General features: G+C 43.7%; 1 protein-coding gene across 1 annotated transcript; it reads right to left on the minus strand.

Moving 5' to 3' along the window:
- Window positions 1-7,623: 7,623 nt before the first annotated feature.
- Window positions 7,624-14,047, minus strand: LOC124029330 (galectin-3-binding protein A-like). The gene is given in 6 exon segments (XM_046341091.1): window positions 7,624-8,722; window positions 8,725-8,969; window positions 9,262-9,550; window positions 9,987-10,118; window positions 12,591-12,800; window positions 13,939-14,047. Coding segments are annotated over 6 exon segments (1,791 nt in total). The 5' UTR covers window positions 14,021-14,047; the 3' UTR covers window positions 7,624-7,889.
- Between the last annotated feature and the right edge of the window lie 3,814 nt (window positions 14,048-17,861).

Consider the following 17,861-nt stretch of genomic DNA (forward strand, 5'->3'; position numbering starts at 1 on the left):
CTTGCTCCCTCAACAGCAAAGTCCTCACTCAATCATTTTAGAGAATATACCACAAATAAAGTCTTCCCTTTTCCATAAACTCAACAGGAACCGTGTTGCATGTCATCACACCTCTTTACTAACAAACAGTAATTGAGTCAAGGTACATTTCTCTAAAAGGTCAAGTAGCTGCTCATTATGTAGTGCTGTCTAACACCCACAACCACCCTGTCTTACCATACTGCATCAGTGGTTGAAGTAGAACGCAAGGCGCCAATACAATTTTAAACAATCACAATGCCGTATTGATGTTTTACAGTGACTAACCTATTTTATACGAGGTTCCTATACTCACATGGTTGATAAATTGTTGGTAACACAGCTATCAGCACATGTCAAAAGAATAATGACATCTAATTTATAGAATTAACAACCTATCTGCGAGATAAACAGTGCCAAAACCTGAATTAGTGATTACAGCTTACAGAAGAGTGACATAATAGCTTAGAAATGTAGAGTATTCCCATTTGCCATGTAGGCCTAATTTATTCTGATGAATTCTCTAAAATGTCAAGTATGTGAGGAGTTGGATAATGTCATGTTGAACATTTAGTTTAACAAGTCAGTCATCTTTAGGCCTAGAGCAAGGATGGGAAACCAGTCCTCAGGGATCAGAGTGGTGTCATCCCCGCGGGTGTAATCGTCAAGCAGATTCTGTTTCAAAACGTTTTGCAACAGAACCGTTTACACCAGACAGAAAACACAAACGAGAAGGTTGTAAAAATTCAGGTTGGTCCCTCACCGTTTCACTTGGTTCTTAAGTGGCAAACGTTTCCGTAATGAATACACCCAGGTGTAGCCCATATTGTTACCGACTTAATGTAAATACTTGCGAGAAGATGTAAATACATTTACATCATTTACATTTAAGTCATTTAGCAGATGCTCTTATCCAGAGTGACTTACAAATTGGTGCATTCACCTTATGACATCCAGTGGAACAGTCACTTACAATAGTGCATCTAAATCTTAAAGGGGGGGATGAGAAGGATTACTTATCCTATCCTAGGTATTCCTTAAAGAGGTGGGGTTTCAGGTGTCTCCGGAAGGTGGTGATTGACTCCGCTGTCCTGGCGTCGTGAGGGAGTTTGTTCTACCATTGGGGGGCCAGAGCAGCGAACAGTTTTGACTGGGCTGAGCGGGAACTGTACTTCCTCAGTGGTAGGGAGGCGAGCAGGCCAGAGGTGGATGAACGCAGTGCCCTTGTTTGGGTGTAGGGCCTGATCAGAGCCTGGAGGTACTGAGGTGCCGTTCCCCTCACAGCTCCGTAGGCAAGCACCATGGTCTTGTAGCGGATGCGAGCTTCAACTGGAAGCCAGTGGAGAGAGCGGAGGAGCGGGGTGACGTGAGAGAACTTGGGAAGGTTGAACACCAGACGGGCTGCGGCGTTCTGGATGAGTTGTAGGGGTTTAATGGCACAGGCAGGGAGCCCAGCCAACAGCGAGTTGCAGTAATCCAGACGGGAGATGACAAGTGCCTGGATTAGGACCTGCGCCGCTTCCTGTGTGAGGCAGGGTCGTACTCTGCGGATGTTGTAGAGCATGAACCTACAGGAACGTGCCACCGCCTTGATGTTAGTTGAGAACGACAGGGTGTTGTCCAGGATCACGCCAAGGTTCTTAGCGCTCTGGGAGGAGGACACAATGGAGTTGTCAACCGTGATGGCGAGATCATGGAACGGGCAGTCCTTCCCGGGAGGAAGAGCAGCTCCGTCTTGCCGAGGTTCAGCTTGAGGTGGTGATCCGTCATCCACACTGATATGTCTGCCAGACATGCAGAGATGCGATTCGCCACCTGGTCATCAGAAGGGGGAAAGGAGAAGATTAATTGTGTGTCGTCTGCATAGCAATGATAGGAGAGACCATGTGAGGTTATGACAGAGCCAAGTGACTTGGTGTATAGCGAGAATAGGAGAGGGCCTAGAACAGAGCCCTGGGGGACACCAGTGGTGAGAGTGCGTGGTGAGGAGACAGATTCTCGCCACGCCACCTGGTAGGAGCGACCTGTCAGGTAGGACGCAATCCAAGCGTGGGCCGCGCCGGAGATGCCCAACTCGGAGAGGGTGGAGAGGAGGATCTGATGGTTCACAGTATCGAAGGCAGCCGATAGGTCTAGAAGGATGAGAGCAGAGGAGAGTTAGCTTTAGCAGTGCGGAGCGCCTCCGTGATACAGAGAAGTGCAGTCTCAGTTGAATGACTAGTCTTGAAACCGGACTGATTTGGATCAAGAAGGTCATTCTGAGAGAGATAGCGGGAGAGCTGGCCAAGGACGGCACGTTCAAGAGTTTTGGAGAGAAAAGAAAGAAGGGATACTGGTCTGTAGTTGTTGACATCGGAGGGATCGAGTGTAGGTTTTTTCAGAAGGGGTGCAACTCTCGCTCTCTTGAAGACGGAAGGGACGTAGCCAGCGGTCAGGGATGAGTTGATGAGCGAGGTGAGGTAAGGGAGAAGGTCTCCGGAAATGGTCTGGAGAAGAGAGGAGGGGATAGGGTCAAGCGGGCAGGTTGTTGGGCGGCCGGCCGTCACAAGACGCGAGATTTCATCTGGAGAGAGAGGGAGAAAGAGGTCAGAGCACAGGGTAGGGCAGTGTGAGCAGAACCAGCGGTGTCGTTTGACTTAGCAAACGAGGATCGGATGTCGTCGACCTTCTTTTCAAAATGGTTGACGAAGTCATCTGCAGAGAGGGAGGAGGGGGGAGGGGGAGGAGGATTCAGGAGGGAGGAGAAGGTGGCAAAGAGCTTCCTAGGGTTAGAGGCAGAAGCTTGGAATTTAGAGTGGAAGAAAGTGGCTTTAGCAGCAGAGACAGAAGAGGAAAATGTAGAGAGGAGGGAGCGAAAGGATGCCAGGTCCGCAGGGAGGCGAGTTTTCCTCCATTTCCGCTCGGCTGCCCGGAGCCCTGTTCTAAATACAGGCCTAATGATCATGTCCTGGAAATAATTGCGACAGAAAATGCATAACATTGTTGCATGATGCGCATTGACACGGTGTAGTAGGCAGGCTACCAACACGTGAAGAGAAACTACAGAAATGTCTACATTTCCTTACAACTGTAGGCCTCTATACACCCTGTCCCATCTGGCCAGGGGAAACAAAGTGCTGGTAACAATGTTGTAGCAGCCTACACCTCAACGTTAGTGATCTGACATGCTGTATCAGTCTGATCAACTGTAGGCCTCTATACACCCTGTCCCATCTGGCCAGGGGAAACAAAGTGCTGGTAACAATGTTGTAGCAGCCTACACCTCAACGTTAGTGATCTGACATGCTGTATCAGTCTGATCAACTGTAGGCCTCTATACACCCTGTCCCATCTGGCCAGGGGAAACAAAGTGCTGGTAACAATGTTGTAGCAGCCTACACCTCAACGTTAGTGATCTGACATGCTGTATCAGTCTGATCAACTGTAGGCCTCTATACACCCTGTCCCATCTGGCCAGGGGAAACAGAGTGCTGTTATGTTGATCTAACATTATGTATTTATAGCATAAGCCACTTTATTTGTCTTAAGAGAAAATGTGAATGTGATCACCTTAGGTTCATATTATATAACTTCGGTTGGCTAGGCTACCTAGGCCCAGAGGTGGAAAAGTAGTTTACCCAGTTGTCATTGAGTAAAATGACTCAAGTAAAAGGGAAAGTAACCCAGTAAAATACTACTTGAGTAAAAGTATTAATACACTAAAGTAGTAGGCTACTTGAACATATTTTTTACGTAGTTACTTTACACCATTGCCTTTGCCTTCTTTCATCCAACAATCAAATCAACAAATAGTGATGACATAGTCTAGACTTGCTCCTACCTGGCACGCAGGCGTCCCATCTAGAGCTCTGGAAATGCAAATGCGCTACGCTAAATGCTAATAGTATTAGTTAAAACTCAAACGTTCATTAAAATACACATGCAGGGTATTGAATTAAAGCTACACTCGTTGTGAATCCAGGCAACAAGTCAGATTTTTAAAATGCTTTTGGCGAAAGCATGAGAAGCTATTATCTGATAGCATGTAACACCACAAAAGACCCGCAGGGGGACGTAAACAAAATAATTAGCATATTCGGCGCTACACAAACCGCACAATAAAATATAAAACATTCATTATCTTTGACCATCTTCTTTGTTGGCACTCCTAGATGTCCCATAATCACTATTGGGTCTTTTTTCGATTAAATCGGTCCATATATAGCCTAGATATCGTTCTATGTAGACTGTATGATAAACGGAAAAAAAGAGCGTTTCATAACGTAACGTCATTTTTTAAAATTCAAAAAGTCGACGATAAACTTTCACAAAACACTTCGAAATACTTTTGTAATGCAACTTTAGGTATTAGTACATAAAATTCATCAGGAGGCTATGTAACTTCTATAGGTGTCGTCTGGAAAAAAACATGGCCGAGAGAGCTCGACCAAAACATCCGGTCGGAGAACGGAGGGAAGGAGTTCCCTTGAACCGGTTAGACCAAGAATCAATTGCGAATCAAATGACAAGACTCTAGACAACGTGTGGTAGCTGTAGGCGCTGAAACCTCGGTCTCATGTAATTCGGTTCACTTTGAACAATTCCTGGAAGTAAGCGCAAGGATATTTATTTCCATTTTCAGTGATCAGGTTTTCCTGCGCTATTCGATGAAACTCACGCTCTGTTAAAGTCACAGCCGTGATTTAACCAGTTTTAGAAACGTCAGTGTGTTTGCTATCCACACATACGAATCATATGCATATACTATATTCCTGGCATGAGTAGCAGGGCGCTGAAATGTTGCGCGATTTTTAACAGAATGTTTGAAAAAGTAGAGGGTCGACTTAAGAGGTTAATGCACCTGTAACTGGTAATTACAGGTGAACAGTATATGGATCACTATACAGAAGTAGTGCACATTGGGGTTTGAAAAAAATATGTAATTTGTTTCCTATTTTTCCCCTAAACGTTCAGCACACATCAACCAATATAGGTCAGGTAGGTATATACAGCATATTATTTAAACACTTACTGCATGTTTGAAATGTTTACCTGAATTCCTTACCATCCCAAACAATGTGTCACTACCAAAACATATTGAAAACGTTTTGAAGAATGGGGGAAATTACATCTGTCTGAAGATTACAAAATGAGGGTTCTATGACCCTACTATGATATACCATCTGACTCCATTATCATGTGAACACTATGGGCCCATTATCGTATCCAGTGGGTATTGCCAAGGTTGCAAGCCTTGCGTCACCACTCGGAATACTATAAGATGCACGTGTGTTTACCATTTTTCAATTATTAAGAGGCTAAGGGACAAGGAGCCAATGTCCTAACATTACATTATTGAGTTAACCTTCGCTCAGAGATGCAGTGAAATCTTGAAACCAAATCAAATCAAATCAAATTTATTTATATAGCCCTTCGTACATCAGCTGATATCTCAAAGTGCTGTACAGAAACCCAGCCTAAAACCCCAAACAGCAAACAATGCAGGTGTAAAAGCACATGTTTGCAATCCAAACATGACAATGGAATTCACACAGTAACATTCATTTAGTTGATTCACGTTTCATCAGTCTTCACACTTCTCCTGGGGACAGGGACTACATGTACATTGAAGTATTATGACACAGGAGACACCCTGAGAACACTGAATGGTCAGAAACAGTTAGAGACCTCATTAGAGACCTCATGTTGCTTGATCATCCTATTTTTACAACTTAATTGAGGAAAATTAGAACAATCCGAAAATTATTTTTGATACTGTCGCAGAGCTAACTAAAAAGCAGCATTCCCCAAGAGAGGATGGCTTTCACTTGAGCAGTAATAAATGAATGAACTTCTTTGAGGAAAAGATCATGATCATTAGAAAGCAAACTACGGACTCTTCTTTAAATCTGCGTAATCCTTCAAAGCTCAGTTGTCCTGAGTCTGCACAACTCTGCCAGGACCTAGGATAAAGAGAGACACTCAAGTGTTTTAGTACTATATCTGTTGGAATTATTATGAATAAATGAATAAACAATATCCCCATTTTAAATAGAATTTTAACTAAAGTAAACGTATACTCTGTTATATTATATTTGATTAACAATATGAGTTCATAAGAAGGGATTGTGTGACACGGACAAGGAGTAATTAAAGTTAATGAACACCATTCCAACTAGGAAGAAAGGAATGGGTGGTGGACTGTGTAAACACATAAGGTCGTTAACCTAGCGTTGAACCTACAGAAACTTAGCTCTGGGGTTTTTAGATAAAACAGTGAGTGTATTCCTAGGTTTTCTGTTAATTAGAACTGTCAGCTCAGTGGTGATCGATAATGTTGAGGGGTCAAAATTACCTGGGAGTGTGTTAGTAAGTTAGAATGAACTTTTCACCTCACTTTGTCCAGGTCGAGAGGAGGGGATTCTGTTAACCCAATTCAGCCTCCACAAGGAGTATTTACAACTGAATATGATTGAAGGAATGACCCCATCTAGTGGAGGAATAATAGACATGGTTCATGAGGGCTTTTAGAGGAGGGTAAGTACTACACAGAGAAACACAGTAGACGTAGATAGACATGGTTCATGAGGGCTTTTAGAGGAGTGTAAGTACTATACAGAGAAACACAGTTGACCTAGATAGACATGGTTCACGAGGGCTTTTAGAGGAGGGTAAGTACTACACAGAGAAACACAGTTGACCTAGATAGACATGGTTCATGAGGGCTTTTAGAGGAGGGTAAGTACTACACAGAGAAACACAGTAGACGTAGATAGACATGGTTCATGAGGGCTTTTAGAGGAGGGTAAGTACTACACAGAGAAACACAGTAGACGTAGATAGACATGGTTCACGAGGGCTTTTAGAGGAGGGTAAGTACTATACAGAGAAACACAGTAGACCTAGATAGACATGGTTCATGAGGGCTTTTAGAGGAGGGTAAGTACTACACAGAGAAACACAGTAGACCGAGATAGACATGGTTCATGAGGGCTTTTAGAGGAGGGTAAGTACTACACAGAGAAACACAGTAGACCGAGATAGACATGGTTAATGAGGGCTTTTAGAGGAGGGTAAGTACTACACAGAGAAACACAGTAGAACTAGATAGACATAGTTCATGTGGGCTTTTAGAGGAGGGTAAGTACTGTACAGAGAAGCACAGTAGAACTAGATAGACATCAGATCTTTGAATCTGTCCTATTATGGCGTCTGTGAGAGCACGGGCAGCACCATTGAGGCCATCTCCATTTTGAAGTAGTCAGTTTTCTTCTTCTACTATTACTATTTGGCAAACAAACTGAAAGGGTGCATCCTGCCACATGCAGTGTGTGGTTTGAACAGGTATAAAGGCAAGGTTGGAGATTTACTACCGCCTGCAGTTATGGACATTTTTGCTCAGAACTATAATTCATTGGATGATCCCTCCTGATGACCCGATTGGAATTATGTGATCCTTCCTTAACCCATATGAAGTCCCACCCACCCAGTAGACAACTTCAAAATGGTGACAGTCTTCAATGGCGTTAGCCATGGCAAAACAGGCTTTTGGGCATTCGAGACCTCTAGCTATTTCTATGGGAAGAACTAGCCGCCATTTGGGGGAAAAAACATCATCCACATCCCTGCATGTTCAAATGCCTTTATTCAAGTGCAAGCAGAGATGTTATAGTTTTTGATTAATACTTAAGTAAGAGCAGTGCTACATGTTGATATGCGTTCAGCAAATCAACAAAGGGTTATGATCAAATCAGTCACATTTCTAAAACCACATTACCATAATTTCAAACTCTTGAATAAAAGAAATTAGCAATTGATTGGCAATGGGACATCATTATTAGATTTGTGGATGTGTGTTAGGAGCATTGTTGCATCTGTGCCAGGCAGTGCTATCAGATGTATTCTGGTCTCACCACAAAGCGAAAGTCATACTGGCCTTCAGGACAGGGGTAGGACAGGGCCAGACTGCTGTTAGTAGGGATCTGGGCCATGTCGTTCTTGAAGTCCTGGACGTGAAACACATACCTGCCCTCACATGTTAGGAGCAGTCGGTTGCTGAAGTGAACACTGTTGGTCTGGTTTTGTCTGAGGCTGCTTTGGAGAGAGAGACTGGCAGTGGGGAAGGAAATACACCTGGAACATTCTCGTTGGTTCTTAAAGACTCTTGCTGACCAACTGATGGGGTTGGTTTCCTTGGTCTGGTAAATCACACTATTGTGGTTTGGTGTTGTGAATGACTTGCTATATTCTGGCGTGGGGTAATAAGGTTGGTAGTTATTGTAGCGCCTGTTGTAATCATATCGCATAGCTTGGCGTGGTGGCTCTTTGTTGGTTGAGTTGATGGTGACGCTCCATGGCTCAGCAGTGTAGATCCTGGGATGGTAATCATGCTCTTCTTCACTCTCACTGCTTTTGTGCTTCCTCAGAGTGTCGAACGACAAGGCGTTGAACTGGAAGCCTCTGAGCATGCTGACACGATAGAGCTTCTCGTGGCTCCTGTAGAGCTCTGAGGTGAACTGCAGATCGTAGAGCTTCTCGGCAGGGATCATCGGGAAGCGGATGTGGCTTAACAGGGCCGCCTGGCTCTCGGTGCCGGTCAAGTCACCCTTCTCTATGATCCAACTCTCCAGAGCTTGCAGGAGGAACCCTTCATCCGGTACCACGAGGTCAGACCGCGCCAAGAGGGCCATCAGGAAGTCTGTGGAGAGGTCACTCCAGGCCGGGAATTGATCAGAGCCTCACAGTTCCAGGCCAGGTACTGGAGGCAGTTCTCCTGAAGCAGCAGGTCCCCAGTCTGGACGGAGTACTGGTACAGGGAGACCTGGGTGTAGAAGGAGGGGTCCTCAGGGAGAAGTACGGTGAAGAGCCTGCCGGTGTCCTGCATCAGACGTTTCACCCCAAACTTTGAGGCCAGCTTGTGGAGGCACTGGGCAGAGGAAACGGTCACGTCGATCTTGCGGGTGTAAAGGTACCTAGAGAACCAGAGCAAGGACATTTAAATAAATTAACTTGTATTCAAACATGTTTAGGAGATACCATAGCTAAAAATGAACTTCAGCAAGTGGTGTTGGACCTAGAGAAAAACTGTGCTTTAAGTAAGGCACCCTGGATCTACACAATTGATGCAAGGAGACGTGGATTCATCTCGACAGACTACTATTGAGGTCTAAAATCATCTGACACATTTGGATTCTTGTGTATGTATTTAACCAATAAACATAAAGTGTATCTAAATAACACCTGTTAAGGGTCATAGACTAGTACCTGATGAAGCTGGTGACACAGGAACTGCAGGCTTGACTCATCTCCAGGGAGAGGTTACTGGACCCGTTGGTGATGTTGAAGTGTGGGTAGAGAGAGAGGATCAGTTTGTGGGTGCAGATGTTCCTCTCCTCCACTTCCAACTTCCCCTCCTCATCTCTGTTTCCTGTGGGGCTCTGGATTGTGATGAGGAAGTCACAGTCATCCCCACGGTCAAACAGCTCGCCCAGGTCATCTGACAGGCCCAGACTGTGGTCCAGGAAATGTGCTGTGTCACTGGTCAAATCTGTGCCTGTACAGTATGAGGAATACACGTGATTAGGACTGTACATGATGAGTAGGAATATGTAGGGCTGATAGTGTGTATTTTAGTTTCGGTGAAGTTTAACAACATGTATTCATTCTTCCCTTTATTTAACCAGGAAAATAACCTTGTGTAGTTGTTATGGGTTAAAATGTCTGTTTCTTCCATAACTTTTGTTCAGACAGGGGCTGCAGACACACACAGTGAATCTGAAATGTATTTTATTCAATTCCTTGAATCCTTTCAAATCACCTAAAAACATCAGAGGGAATCAGGGAGACCATTGGATCTTATCCACCAATGCTCTCCTCACTTCTCTCTGATGTTTTCCCACGGAGGCGTGGAGACTTTTCAGAAGGAGAAGAGAGGAGCCAAGGAATCAGGGGAAACACTATTGAGATTCACCCACAGTGTAGTAATGTACCTCTCTCACAAACGACCCCTGCGTCCTCCTTGTGGGAACAGTCGGTCAACGCCCAGCCCTTGAAAGAACAGCTGGACAGGGACTTCTCGGTTCCTTTGCAGTCCATATCATCCAACCAGATTGAACCCGACCCTTGGATACAAAACAGAGGATAAACAAGGAGCAAAATCATGTGCAGAAATAAGAAAAATATTATGTTGTGGTGTATTAAAGTAAGTTAGTTGACTCTTTCTTCTGGTGCTGCCTGCCATTCACACAAATCACTACCTATTTGAACTTGCTCCCTCCAAGAATCCCAAATTCCTTGTCGTCATATTGCTAACGCTTATTCATCCTCTCATACTTTTACAAAAGTCGCTAGGGGCTAGGGGGTTGCTGAGGTTTGATTTGGGATTCAGAGTTATTGACAATGCTACTAATATTTGTTTTTTTTCCACTGCGTCCTGGTGGCAAAGTCATGTAATGAGTCATATTCATCAGACAAACTGTAGCAAAAGGTTTCAAATTCTTGTGCTGACAGAACATGAAGGACTGTGGGCTCACCTTCTCCGTGGCCGATGTGAGTAAAATATTTAAACGTGTTAACCCTCGCAAGGCTGCCGGTCCAGACGGCATCCCTGACCGTGTCCTCAGAGCATGTGCAGACCAGCTAGCTGGTGCGTTTACGGGCATATTCAATCTCTCCCTATCCCAGTCTGCTGTCCCCACATGCTTCAAGTTGGTCACCATTGTTCCTGTACCCAAGAAGGCAAAGGTAACTGAACTTAATGACCATCGCTCTGTAGCACTCACCTCTGTCATCATAAAGTGCTTTGAGAGACTAGTCAAGGATCATATCACCTCTACCTTACCTACCACCCTAGACCCACTTCAAATGTGCTTACCGCCCCAATAGATCCACACACGATGCAATCGCCATCACTTTGCACACTGCCCTATCCCATCTAGACAAGAGGAATACCTATGTAAGAATGCTGTTGATTGACTATAGCTCAGCATTCAACACCATAGTACCCTCCAAGCTCAACATTAAGCTTGAGGCCCTGGGTCTGAACCCCACCTTGTGCAATTGGGTCCTGGACTTCTTGACGGGCCGCCCCAAGGTAGTGAAGGTAGGAAACATCACCTCCACTACACTGATCCTCATCACTGGGGCCCCACAAGGGTGCATGCTTAGCCCCCCCCCCCCTCTACTCCCTGTTCACCCATGACTGCGTGGTCAAGCATGCCTCCAACTCAATCATCAAATTTTCAGATGACACAGTAGAAGGCTTGATTACCAACGAGGACGAGACAGCCTACAGGGAGGAGGTGAGGGCTCTGGGAGTGTGGTGCCTGGAAAACAACCTCTCACTCAATGTCAACAAAACAAAGGATGATCGTTGAAAGATGAAAACAGCAGAGGGTGCACCTCCCTATCTACATCGACAGGACCGCAGTGGAGAAGGTGGAAATGGACCACACACACAGGCAGTGTGTTGAAGAAGGCGCAACAGAGCCTCTTCAACCTCAGGAGGCTGAATAAATTTGGCTTGTCACCTAAAACCCTCACATATTTTTACAGATGCACAATTGAAAGCTTCCTGTCGGGCTGTATCACCGCCTGGTTCGGAACTGCATCGGGTGCTGTAGGCTCTCCAGAGGGTGGTGCGGTATGCCCAACGAATTACCCGGGGGCAAACTACCCGCCCTCCAGGACACCGACAGAACCCCATGTTACAGGAAGGCCAAAAAGATCATCAAGGACATCAACCACCCGAACCATTGCCTGATCACACCTCTGTCATCCAGAAGGTCAGTACAAGTGCATCAAAGCTGGGACCGAGAGACTGAAAAACAACTTCTGTCTCATGGCCATCAGACTGTTAAACAGCCATCACTAGCACATTAGAGGCTGCTGCCTATAGCCATAGACTAGAAATCATTGACCACTTTAAGGAACGGAACACTAGTCAGTTTAGTAATGTTTACATATCTGGCATTACTCATCTCATATGTATATACTGTATTCTATACTATTCTACGATATTTTACTCACCCAATGTTTACATATCTTACATTACTCATCTCCTTCCATGTTGTGCCTAGTGAATACAACCCAGGTATTCTCTCCCTGTTTCAGTCTATTTTCTTCCATGTTGTGCATAGTAAATACGACCCAGGTAATCCCTCCCTGTTTCAGTCCATTTTCTTCCATGTTGTGCCTAGTAAATACGACCCAGGTATTCTCTCCCTGTTTCAGTCTATTTTCTTCCATGTTGTGCCTAGTAAATATTCTCTCCGACTTCCAGGTATTCTCTCCCTGTTTCAGTCTATTTTCTTCCATGTTGTGCATAGTAAATACGACCCAGGTATTCTCTCCCTGTTTCAGTCTATTTTCTTCCATGTTGTGCCTAGTAAATACGACCCAGGTATTCCCTCCCTAATTCAGTCTATTTTCTTCCATGTTGTGCCTAGTAAATACGACCCAGGTATTCTCTCCCTGTTTCAGTCTATTTTCTTCCATGTTGTGCCTAGTAAATACGACCCAGGTATTCCCTCCCTGTTTCAGTCCATTTTCTTCCATTTGGTGCCTAATGAACATGACCCTTGTAAGATACTCACCCTCTCCATAAGTCCCTCCAGTGACAGCAGATACAACGCCAGGGAACTTCAGCTGACGGCACACCACCTGAGCCTCGGCCAGGTCCCAGCCATCGTCACAGATGGTCCCCCATTTCCCCTCGTGGTACACCTCCACTCGACCCTCTGAGTCATGCTTACCCCCCACCAGCCTCACCTCGCCCTCCTGTGTGGGCTCTGTCGAGGACTTACCTGTGAGCACAGAGAGGGTGAGGATTTAAATTAGTCAGTTTAAAAATTGGACTGATGAGCTTCAACTGACAACGGATTTATGCAACTTTGCTGTTTGCTTACATTTCTATTAGGCGGCAGTACAAAGCATGAACCAACTTGTTTGTGTTTTGCAAACAGGAACTTGAGGAGAACACTACATGATTGGCCTATTGTCTCGGGGGAGGTTCCTTGTCCCTTGTCAATCTTTGGCTTATTGGTGAATTCAGCACTCAGACAATATCTTCTTTAAGTAAATCAATCAAACCTTTATTTAATGCAATTGCAGACAGAAGTTGACAACGAAAACACAGCAGGCATGTTTGAGAGTAAGTTCTGCATCCCACTTAAGGGCGCAGCTGATTTTATACATGTGATCTCTCCCTAGTGGTATGATCACCTACATCAATGTATGTGTGTATCAATAAGCTGAGGTTACCTTATAAGGCCACCTAGTACAGTAGCTTCTCTGAATTTATTGCAATTGTCCACTGTCACACAAGATCAAAATGTCAAAACCAGACAGTGGTCACTTCTCTTTATCTAGTTTCGGTCTGGCTCAGACCCAGCCTGCAGGCACACTCTCACAACAGCCAGGGCTTAACCACAAAGACTAATATAGATGCTTTTGCAACATATAGTGGCAGAGTGTTTAGACACAGCAACAGTATCTATTATAAGGCCTGCAGCAAAACATAGGAATCTTAAGGTCCACTTAATCAATAATGGGGAGGGTCTTTGGGACCCAACCCCTACACTATTCCTGATTCCCTGTAAAGTCTACTGTAAAAACATCAGGTCATTGTCCTACTAACAATGTCATTCAAAAACAAGCGTGTGTTGGAGTAATTGTGACAGGAATTTGAGGAGTACACTACTTGAATGGCCGATGCCTGATTCATTGGAAAGTCTACTATAAAAACATCAGGTCATTGACGTTCTCAAACTAACATGACTTAATTGTGATGAAGTGATAGGAGAATGTCAGATTTCATTGTCCAACTGAACTTACCCTGGTCCCAGATCTGTTTGTGTTGTATAACCATGGCCTTTGGCCTTTGGCATGACAATGACGGTAGGAGTTGACAACACAGTACAAACCAGGCTAAATGGAACTCACCGAATAGATTCCATGTTGCAGAGTCCAGTCCAGGGACATGGAGAAGCAACAGCAGCCACAGAGTGATTCCACGACTCTGCATTTTCACCAACCAGCTTGAAACTGACAAGCAGACAAGCAATAGAACAATAGGAACATTTGGCATCCTGAGTGGCTCAGCGGTCTAAGGCACTGCATCACAGTGTTCGATCCCTGGCTGTATCCCAACCTGCTGTGATTGGGAGTCCCATAGGGCGGTGCACAATTGGCCCAGCGCCGTCGGGGTTTGGCCGGTGTAGGCCGTCATTGTAAATAATAATTTGATCTTAAAAACGGACTTGCCTAGTTAAAGAAAGGTTAAATAAATCAAAAATTAATTCTGCATGGAAAGAGCATGCAACATTCCTCCACAGCAACGTGAGAGACTGATCAAAAAGCATGCAACATTCCTCCACAGCAACGTGAGAGACTGATCAAAAAGCATGCAACATTCCTCCACAGCAACGTGAGAGACTGATCAAAAAGCATGCAACATTCCTCCACAGCAACGTGAGAGACTGATCAAAAAGCATGCAACATTCCTCCACAGCAACGTGAGAGACTGATCAAAAGTACAGGAAGCGTTTGGTTGGAGTCATTGCAGGTAAGTCGCTCTGGATAAGAGCGTCTGCTAAATGACTTAAATGTAAATGTAAAGGTGGCACAACCAGTTATTATTTTTCCACACAGGGGCATTGCTTTTGTTTATTAAATAAATAAAATAAGTATGGAATTATTGGGTTACTTGTTCACTCAGTTTCCCTTTATTTCATATTGGGTTATAGTTGAAGATGATAAAAAAATATATATGCAAAAGTAGAGAGTGTTTTTTTCACAGCACTGTATATGAAGTGTGACTGGTTCATGACATTTAACCGTGGATGTACGGAGAAAATGCCCTCCTTTTCCTGTTGTCACTTCTGTTGGTCCCCTCACCTAGGGGTTCGTACTCTCTGATTGGCTCCAAGTCAAGTTGTCTGACACTGACGAGATTTTCAAAAGTTGTTTTGACACTGACTGACAATCATTGCGATTCGACAAGTAGAAACGTCAGGTTCGTCGCTACCGGGTCGGCTCGGTAGGTATCGCTTTTGTTCTGGCAAGAGAAGGAACGGCCTCCCACTGTTATCCGCAGTGAGGTGCTCTGTGTTTCATGGTGAAATATGCCCACCTCACAACGTCTTGAGCAACACCATTGGCATAAAGCTTTAATGTCTAAAGTTAGCGTTATATATTATACCATCTTCCCCAACAATAACAACCACCAGTAGCATAATTGTATTCTACACACAAATACATGTAGTGCTGTATCTGCTAAAAATCTACTGCTTCATGTCAAATACCTGCGTCCAATAAGACAACTGAGTCATACAGGCTACATACAGGCTACATACAGGCTACATACAGGCTACATACAGGCTACATACAGGCTACATACAGGCTACATTGCACTGTGCTATTCCACTCCGTGCGTTGTATTCATAAGAAATCATATCACATTCAGTTGATTTTTAACGCAGTCCATTTTCTATACATAAAGTAAATGTATGTGTACAAGAGACTATCAAGTATATCTATTACAATCAAACAGTATTGTTTATGCATCACTGAGGACAATAGTTAATTGGGCTTTTCCAGAGATGACATTCTGATTCTCAAATATCTTACCTCTTGTGTCTTGCTGTGTGCGTCGTGGTTCTTTCCCAACCCTTATGAAATTATACAGCTTATATAGCCACAGGGGTGGAAGTAGTTGCTAATGTAATGAAAACTGCACTTCTGCAAATCGATTCTCTATGTTTCGTTTCCTGTGAAATCAAAGGGGGTCTGGTAAGCATTTCTTGTCGTGAATCTTGCCCTGGAGGCAGCTGGGCACCAGCGGGCACAGCCACAAAGTCATAAAATCAGATTTGAAACCTAATCCTAACCGTAAACCTAACCTTAACCTCACTGCTAAACTTAATGTCGAACCTTAAAGCACTTTTTTCCATTTGTTTTTAGATATAGCCAAACTCGTTGGACTTTGCAGCAGGGACATCTAGCGCAAATCGCTCAGTTCTGCCTTGAGGGCAAGATTCTTGACAATTAACGTTAACTTGATCACAAAGGGACTGGTTGCACAGGTTGTGTAAGTGAGCAAGTCATAACATGTGACAAAATAAGCGAGTATTGTTGTTATGGGATTTTTATGAATAATGACTAAATGATGTATACATTTAGCTTAGAATTATAACTGAACAGAATACTACTCTGTTACTGTATGAATGTATGAATCTTATTATAATCATAATAATAAATATAAGGTGTGTAGTTTTAGTCAAGAATTAGAACAAGGACTTTCTGTCCCTACCCAGGGAGGGGAGAGACCTTGGGCTTGTAGTAGATTGTTTAACAGGTGGCAGACAATGTGAGAAGGCTTGTGAACTATATTGCCATTGTATCCGATAGGAGGAGGGACATTTATGACGACATGTGCGGTATATGAACCAATCTACATGGTATTACAACCAGAGCTCTCAGGAATAACTGCTATTGATTAATATTGAGACTGATCTTTGTCTATTTTATGCAAATAAGAAACTTACAAATTCTTAGAAACGGACAAAGTGTTTTGCTTTGTTAAAATTGAATTGGATAATGAACATATAGGAATTAAATTTCTCCAACAATTATGCAGAAAATCATTTTACCATCTAAACCGCTGTGAAATTTCTTCCATGAGAAAAAATAGTGTATTTTTGAAAGTAAAAACCGCAAAAACTAAAGCATAGAAATACCGCACATAGAGCAGATCTACCTCCTCTTAAACTTCCGTTCATTTAGAAATACGTATCTCTAAAACATTTCTATGTGAATTTTGTCAGGTCGCCCAAAAAGTGACATATTGCAGATCTACTGCCTCTTAAACTTGCATTCAATGAGAATGACAGATGTATAACACATTTCTATGCTCATTTCATTGGTTCGCCCCAAAAATTACATATTGCAGCTTTAAAGCAATTTTTTTCAGTTCTACACATTTTGGGTCAGAGAGAAAATGTTGCAATTTTATAACACATTTCCAGCAATTCCACAGATTGTGCAATGTTAAAATTATATCAATTGGAGGTGGATATATTTCAAGGCCTACTTTCAAACTCAGTGCCTCTTTGCTTGACATCATGGGAACAACAAAGGACCTTGTGAAGAAGCTGGAGGAAACAGGTAAAAAAGTATCTATATCCACAGTAAAACGAGTCCTATGTCGACATAACCTGAAAGGTCGCTCAGCAATGAAGATGCCACTGCTCCAAAACTGCCATAAAATAAGCCTGACTACGGTTTGCAACTGCACATGGGGACAAAGATCATACTTTTTGGAGAAATGTCCCCTGGTCTGATGAAACAATTTGTCCATAATGACGTTTGGAGTAAAAAGAGGCTTGCAAGCCGAAGAACACCATCCCACCTGTGAAGCACGGGGGTGGCAGCATCATGTCGTGGGGGTGCTTTGCTGCAGGAGGGACTGGTGCACTTCCAAAAATAGATTGCTTCATGAGGAAGTAAAATTATGTGGATATATTGAAGCAACATCTCAAGACATCAGTCTGGAAGTTAAAGCTTGGGTCTTCCAAAACGACATTGACCCCAAGCATACTTCCAAAGTTGTGACAAAATGGCTTAAGGACAACAAAGTCAAGGTATTGGAGTGGCCATCACAAAGCCCTGACCTCAATCCTATAGCAAATTTGTGGGCAGAAATGAAAAAGCGTGTGTGAGCAAGGAGACCTAGAAACCTGATTCAGTTACACCAGCTCTGTCATGGAGGAATGGGCTAAAATTCACCCAACGTATTGTGGGAAGCTTGATGAAGGCTACCTGGAAACGTTTGATCCGAGTTAAACAATTTAAAAGGCAAAGCTACC

This window comes from Oncorhynchus gorbuscha, unplaced genomic scaffold (assembly GCF_021184085.1).
Source record: "Oncorhynchus gorbuscha isolate QuinsamMale2020 ecotype Even-year unplaced genomic scaffold, OgorEven_v1.0 Un_scaffold_6140, whole genome shotgun sequence".
Classification (NCBI taxonomy): Eukaryota; Metazoa; Chordata; class Actinopteri; order Salmoniformes; family Salmonidae; genus Oncorhynchus; species Oncorhynchus gorbuscha.